This window comes from Ailuropoda melanoleuca, unplaced genomic scaffold (assembly GCF_002007445.2).
Source record: "Ailuropoda melanoleuca isolate Jingjing unplaced genomic scaffold, ASM200744v2 unplaced-scaffold11131, whole genome shotgun sequence".
Lineage (NCBI taxonomy): Eukaryota > Metazoa > Chordata > Mammalia > Carnivora > Ursidae > Ailuropoda > Ailuropoda melanoleuca.
The window spans coordinates 1-6,668 of record NW_023179540.1 but is presented as its reverse complement, the minus strand read 5'-3'; the positions used below and the strand labels follow the sequence as shown (position 1 = coordinate 6,668).

General features: G+C 59.3%; 1 protein-coding gene across 5 annotated transcripts; it reads right to left on the bottom strand.

Moving 5' to 3' along the window:
* Positions 1-6: 6 nt before the first annotated feature.
* On the bottom strand, positions 7-6,662 carry LOC117797678 (SLAM family member 9-like). 5 transcript variants are annotated; one of them, XR_004622648.1, is made up of 6 exons: positions 5,827-6,662; positions 5,230-5,622; positions 3,370-3,666; positions 1,739-1,873; positions 370-1,543; positions 7-245 (listed from the first exon to the last, which is right to left on the bottom strand). XR_004622648.1 is itself a non-coding variant. In XM_034650098.1 (6 exons), exons 1-6 carry the CDS (start codon positions 5,906-5,908, stop codon positions 592-594), a joined length of 1,008 nt encoding a protein of 335 aa, XP_034505989.1. In that variant the 5' UTR covers positions 5,909-6,662; the 3' UTR covers positions 7-591. The 5 variants fall into 5 exon arrangements, 4 of the variants coding, with proteins under 4 accessions (XP_034505989.1, XP_034505990.1, XP_034505988.1 ...); XM_034650098.1 differs by having other exon boundaries at positions 7-600; positions 1,452-1,543; XM_034650099.1 differs by having other exon boundaries at positions 7-498; positions 1,452-1,543.
* Between the last annotated feature and the right edge of the window lie 6 nt (positions 6,663-6,668).

Here is a 6,668-nt window from a genome sequence, read left to right as displayed (position 1 = left end):
GTCAGGACACACGTTTGCACTGACGTTGCCTAGCGGTCCATAAAGCACTGATGTATCGACGTCACCCACACAGTGTAGCTCTGAGGAAACCCAGTAGCCACTATGAACCGCGAGAAAGTAGGACGGGCTCCCCTGGAGCAGAGGGGCCGTGGGACACACAGGTGGATGGGAGACTTCGATTCTGAAAACATCTGCTCCAAATTTCAATCCTACGTGTAAACATGAGCTCTGTCCTCAGGAGCTCCCTGGCCGAGAGAACACAGAACAATTTATTTCCTCTGTGTGGTTAATTTTTAAAAATTTAAGCCAACAAACGTCTGACTGCTTTTTCTGAAGTGGACTCTACGCCCAATGTGGGCTCGAACTCACCATCCCCAGATCTAGAATCGCGGTTCCACCGACTGAGCGAGCCAGGTGCCCCAGACTACCTTTGAAATTAGGTATTTCCGGTTGAGTACGTAATGCCAGACTCCAATTCATGTGGTTCTTGATTTAATCATGTGAACAGCTTGCTGAGGTCAGTCCCATCAGCATCCTCACCGGGCTCAGCACAAATCAGAGGCACAGAGAGGCTGGGTGACTTGCCCAGGGTCACACAGCCTGGAGGGGGAATGAGGCAGGAGCCACAGCTGTGAGTGCTCCAGGTGGGGACCAGGCGGGAAGTGCCCTCATGGTGCCCAGCAGGTGCACCCTTCCTCTCAGAGTGTCTCCACCTGTTGTCTTCTTTCTCTCTGTCGTATGTCCTAGGCTGGGCCACGAATCCCTCACTCCTGACTGCTCCTTCACGTCTGTCCCCCCGCCCCATGTCGACTTGTCAGCTCTTCCCAGTTTCTCTGCTGCTGACCACCCCGACCTGCCCCTGTGGTGGGTCTCCAAGCAAAGGGCAACACCTGTGCCACCCAAGGCTCCCTGAGCATCCTCCCTCTAGGCCTTGAGCGCAGGCACCAGCGCCACCTGGTGGCCGAGGACTGAACTGCCGCTAGAGACTTCTAGCAAAGAAGCCTTCCCACCTCAGCTCACCTGCACACACAGGTCATGAGCACCTACTGTGTGCAGCAGGGGGAAGCAGAGACAGGAAGCTAAGTCCTTGTCCTAGGGGAGCCCACAGGCTGGACGGAGACAGAAACACAGATCTTTTCAGGGAAGGGGGAGGAGCCTATTCTAGACCAGGGGCACCCCTACCCTGGAATGCAGACAGAGGGCTCCAGGAGCAGCTGAGGGACAGAGCCGCCCCAGAGGGACCCACACAGACCCAGTGCTGCTGACATGACCACCCCCAGCACCCAGCACTGCATGGGCCCCGAGGAGAATTTTCTTAGTGAATACTGCGTTGTCTGGAAAGGGTTACAGAAGCATCCAGGCCAGATCGTGCAGATGATTGGGATTGACAGACACACACCCAGGCACAAAGGGACTTGGAGGAGCCCAGGCACCTCCTCCCCCAGCCTCACCTTGTCCCTCCTGTCTCCAGACACCTGCTGGCTCAGCTCTGCATAGTGGATGCCACCATCCGGGTCCCTGTGCCCCTCCTGCGATCCTGCACCTGAGTCATGCACAGACGGAGCTGGAGTCTGAGCCTGGAGACCTGGACCCTCCCCCTCCATGACCCCACGGCCATGGCCACAGCAGCCAGCCTCCTGCGGGACATTCCATGAGCCGCAAAATGCAGGAGAAAGGGAGCCCGGGGTCCAGTGGGGGAGAGAAGGGTCTGGGCTCAGGAAGGAGAAGTGCAACCTGCCTCTCCCAGAGTCCACGTTCTTCTCACGTGTCTTTGAAAGGTACAGTCCAGCTCCCAGGATCAGCAGCAGGAACACAACAGATCCTAGGATGTTTCGTAATAGGGCAGCAGTGACCTGTCCATGTGGATCTGCTTCTGTCACACAGAGAGAATGAAGAAGGTTAAGGCAAGAGAGCAGTGAAGACGCCCGTGGTCAAGCACGCAGAGACGTCAGAAGGGACCTGGTCAGAAGCTGAAGAGGGAGGAGCACGGCAGGTGCTTTCTGTCAGCCAGTTCCCGAGCTCCTGCTTGGGGCCGGGGTGCTGAGAGGAACAGGACATGGTGCCCGCCCTTGAGGAGACCCTCAGTGGGGGGAGGGCTGAGAACATGCCAGAGGCAGCCAGCCAGAGCCATCCCAGGGCACAAGAGCTTTACAGCTTGCATCCAGGTCTTCAGGGAGGGCCTCCTGGAGGAGGTGATGGGGAAACCTGGTCTTCAAGGAGGAATGGGAGATTACCAGATATTCAGGGTATGAGCAGAATTCCAGGAAGGAGAGCCATGAACAGGAATGGCTGTGTCAACTCTCCATCCCTGGGAGCTGCCAGCACCCACTGGTGCAGGTGGAAGAGGGACCAGGCAGGGGGACCTGGGTAGGAGGACGAGTGGGAGGCAGGAGCCTCTCTCCAGAGGGTCCAGTGGGTCACTGAGCCATGAGCTTCCTCTGGGATCAGAGATGCTGAGGCAGCAGGTTCCCCCGCAGCTGGTGGAGGAGGGGGTGGAGGGACGAGGGGGCATCATTCATTCAGGGACACACTGACTGTGAGCAGACTGCCCGAGGCCGAGGGTGGGACAGGTATGCGAAGGAGAAGCAGACATAGCCCCTGCCTGTTCAGGTTGCAGAGGAGACTAATTCTGACCCAGAGCATCAGCTCTCCCTGTGGGGCTACTGACCGCTCCTTAGAGGAGATGAGGTGTGAGGGCAGGACAGTGGCAGCTCCTGCAGGGCCCTGAGCCATCGAGGCTGAGGAGCCCCTGTGCAAAGTCTCTGAATGCTGGAACTGCACCCAGCAGCCGTCCTGTGGGACTGCAGGGGTCACGGGCCCCGGAGCAGCTGCAGTGAAGGGGTCCCTGGATGGGAATAAGTGGCAGACTAGAGGACCCCTGACTTGGAAGGGCTGAGGGCAGGGGGAGGGGCCTGAGCAGAGGCTGGAAGCTGAGGAGAGCAGGACACATCTGGGAACGCAGGCAAGGAGGTGGGTGTGAAGCGTGTTCATGAGGCCAGAATCGGGCAGAGGAGCCCCGAGCCCTGAATCCTGCAGGGAGTTCCTGGCTCAGACCCCTCAGAGGGCACAGACCACTGACACCCCCCAACTCGCTCTTTCTGAAAACCACCCTAGACACACACGGGATGATGGATGAGGGTGGGACAGGTACCTGCTGGTGCTGGCTGGACCAGCAGGGGTGAGGGGAGAAGAGTAGCAGGGGAGGGACAAGAAAGGGCAGAAGCAGGTAAGATGTGACTGCCAGCATCTTGTACGGGGTGACCGGGTGGCAGGTGATAACTAAAACATGGTGGGACAGGAGCCGGGAACCCTCACCCAGGGCTGCCAGAGCTCCGGGAGAGCCCCTCCCCTCTGGCAGCATGCACTCACTGTGGCCACAAACGTCCCCAAGGCCCCAGGTGACAGTTTTCTGGTCCACCTGGTTGCTGACGACACAGGTGAGGATGGCGTTGGGCTGGCTCAGGGGCAGGCTCACAGCCAGCGTCCAGGGGTTGGGAGCTGGTCCCGGGGCCGGTCTCTGCTCCAGCTCCCTAGGGAGGCCCTCACTCTCCCAGGACACGGTCAGGCCCTCCCTGGTTCCTGTGGTGTCACACTCCACGGTGACGTTGCACCAGCCTGGTGTGAGGGACGGAACCGTGGCCTGGATCTGGGGAAGGAGCACGGGCTCTGTGGCGGGAGAGACAAGAGGACAGAGGCTCACGTGAGTGGAGAACATCACAGCTCCTGCTTTCTCCTGCAGATTCTCCCTGATGCTCTGGCTTCCTCCCCTGATGGATGGTGCCTGCAGTTGACAGATAACTCGGAACTGACGCAAACATACAGAAGGTGCCAGAAAGGAACAGAGCCACTTAATTAAGTAATATGTGTTTTACTAGACAGAGCAAGGTAGAAATTTCCCCCGAGAAGAGAACGTGAACCCCACGTACCCAAACCTTATTAATTCTAAGAAAGTGGGTTGTCCCCTAGAGGAAGGACAAGTTGGGACAGAATTTGTCCTGGTCCAGGCCCTTGGGCTGCTTCTTCTGCTGGGATGGTGCCCAGGGCCCATCAACCCGTGGTGCAGCGGTGACTGTCCAGCTCTGGGAGGCCAGAGATCAGTCCCAGGCTCCCACCAGGAGAGAAGGCAGTGGGGGGAAACAGTGGTGGGCCCTATATTAGCCTCCCCGAGTGTAGCTGGAACATGCACTGAGCTTGGGGTCCACACACAAAGACAAGGGACAGACTGACAGTCAATCTGGGGAATCTCGCAGACCTGAGCGGCACAGGCCATTCTTTCTGGAGCAGGACGTCTCCCTGTGCAGGGGGGAGTGCAGGGAGAGAGAGCTGCTCCCTGAGCTTCTGAGGAAGGGCTGACCTGTGAACGTCTCCTACGTCTGTGGAGGGTTAGAGCCGGACCCGTGAGTCTGAGTGAGCTGCCTCGGGCCGGTGCTGAGAAGGACAGGGGACGGGGCGGGGAGAACCACACGTGGGCTTCCACATCCTGCTAGGTGACGAGTGTCCCCAACCATGGCCACGTGCTGACCCTCAGAACCTGCAGGTGTCTTAGGTTCCATGACAAAGGGAAACTGAGGCTGCTAACCAGCTGACCCTAAACCAGAGAAGGTCTGGATTCCCAGATGGGCCCCATGTGACCACAGGTCCTCGCAAGTGGAAGAAAGCAGGAGAGGAGGAGGGAGGGGCGCAGGGCCAGAGGGACTCATCCCTCCAGTGCCGGCTGTGAAGGGGGAGGAAGGGCCACGAGCCAGGGGTGCGGGCGCCACTAGAAGGAGGGACAGAAACAGAAACGGATTCTCCCCGGAGCCTCCAGAGAGGAGCGCAGCCCTGCCGACACCTGGACCTCATGGCTGAGGCTCTGGGGTCTGTGTCCTGCCCTGCAGCCCAGGAGGACCCTCAGGTGGTGGTGTGGTCAGCCCCTGTGGGTCAGTCACCTGTTACAGCAGCACTAGACAGCTGACAGTCACACTGAGCATCCTGAGTGCTATGGGGACAGTGAGTGTTATGGCCAAGTCCCCATTTCCCCCCATTCCGTGTTCCTCTCCTGAGGCACAGAAGTGATTCATCCCCAGTGAGAACCTCAGCTCTGCCTGAAGACACGGCATCTAGTTCCAGGGGAGAAGATCGAGCCTGAAGGCTGCGGTCTGGAAGGGATCCTGCCATCGGGGTGCGTGGACACTCCAGGGACAGAGGACGGAGGTCAGCTATGGGGCTGGGGGAGGGGCCGCCACGTACCATAGACCGTGAGGTGGAAATCCTGGTCACCTTCTGTTCCGTTACTGTAGCTGACTCGAGCCCGGTACAGCCCGCTGTCCCCAAGGGTCAGGTCATCAATCCTCAGGGTCGTTGTGTTGGGCACATGGACCCTCTTCTCAAACCTGTCCTGGAAGTTGAACCATTTTGGAACATCTGACCCAGGAATGACCTGCAGTATGACTGTCCAGTTGGACCCTGATGCAATGCCCCAAGACATCTTCTCCAGCTCGACTTCTGGCGATAAGTCTGGACTTCTGATCACATGAAACAACACAGAATCTCCTTGCGTCCTCTTCAGAGAATCAGGGATTCCAGAATCCCCCACTCCGGAACCACGGACTACAGAGCTCTGGGTCAGAGCGCCGCAGATACCTAGGGCACAGGACACAGGAAATGTGAGAGGTTTTCGTTAGGAATAAAGGAGGAACCCCCAGAACCATCTGCTTCATGAGATCCGCCCCGTGTGCTCCCCGGACTCTTGGACGGCGGGAGAGAGCCGTGAATGGGGGGCGAGGCTGGGATCCCTCCCGGTCCCAGGGGACCGTCCCCTTGAACAGGTCCCGCGGACTTGCTGACCTGCGGTGCCCTGACCCCCCACAGCGAGAGCAGGAAGGTCAGGAGAGGTCGGAGCAAAAGCACGAGCATGTCTTCGGTCCATCCCGAGTGCATTTCTGCAGGAGGCAGCCTGTCACGGGGCTGCAGAGACCCTCCTGCCCGCAAGCCGGGCATGCTCTGCCCCTGGAGTGGGGGCCGCCCCGGGGACTGGCCTCTAAGGAGCAGCGTGCCGCTCACGTGATGGATGGCCCTCAGGGACAGCACGTCCCACACGAGGGTGACACCGTCTTGCTGTCACCCTGTGTCCTGCTCGCTGTGACGATGCCGTTGGCCGTGTTGTGGGTGGCCCTGTGGAGAGGCCCCCTGGGGAGGGACGGAGGGCCGCCTCTGGCCAACAGCCAGGGAAGGGTGAGGCCCTGACACAGCCCCCGCAAGCTCCCCTGAGGGTCAGGGCAACAGTGCATTTGGTCCCTCCTACCCCATCGTGACACAAATGCAGTGGGTCCCCACGCCCGGTGCTACATCCCTCTCATTAGAAACCAATTTGGACAAAACTCTTTTTTGAGCTCTCCATCTCCAGAATTGTGAGATAAAGATTCTGTGTTTAAAGTGCGCTACAGCCTCCCCCTGCCCTCTCCCTGCCCTGCACAGAGCTCCTCCCTCCCAGCACTGCTGTCTGGTCAGGGAGGTCTGAGCAGTTCTGGGGTCTCACCACCCAGCTCTTGTCCCTGGAGAGGGGACTCAAGTACTCGGTGGGCTTTGGCAGGGACGTGGGGCGAGCTGAGGGTCAAACAGCACCTGCTGGAAAGGGGGGAACCCGGGAGAGAGGAGGCTCAGCCCTCAGGCCGCAGGGGAGGAGCTGC

Excerpts from the sequence above, each read along its gene's own strand:
- LOC117797678 (XM_034650096.1), bottom strand. The coding sequence starts at position 5,908 with ATGGACCGAAGACATGCTCGTGCTTTTGCTCCGACCTCTCCTGACCTT. Across the intron at positions 1,874-3,369 it reads TGGGGACGTTTGTGGCCACA|AAGCAGATCCACATGGACAG; the intron begins GTGAGTGCATGC and ends TCTGTGTGACAG. Across the intron at positions 1,544-1,738 it reads GAACGTGGACTCTGGGAGAG|GTGCAGGATCGCAGGAGGGG; the intron begins GCAGGTTGCACT and ends TGCATGACTCAG.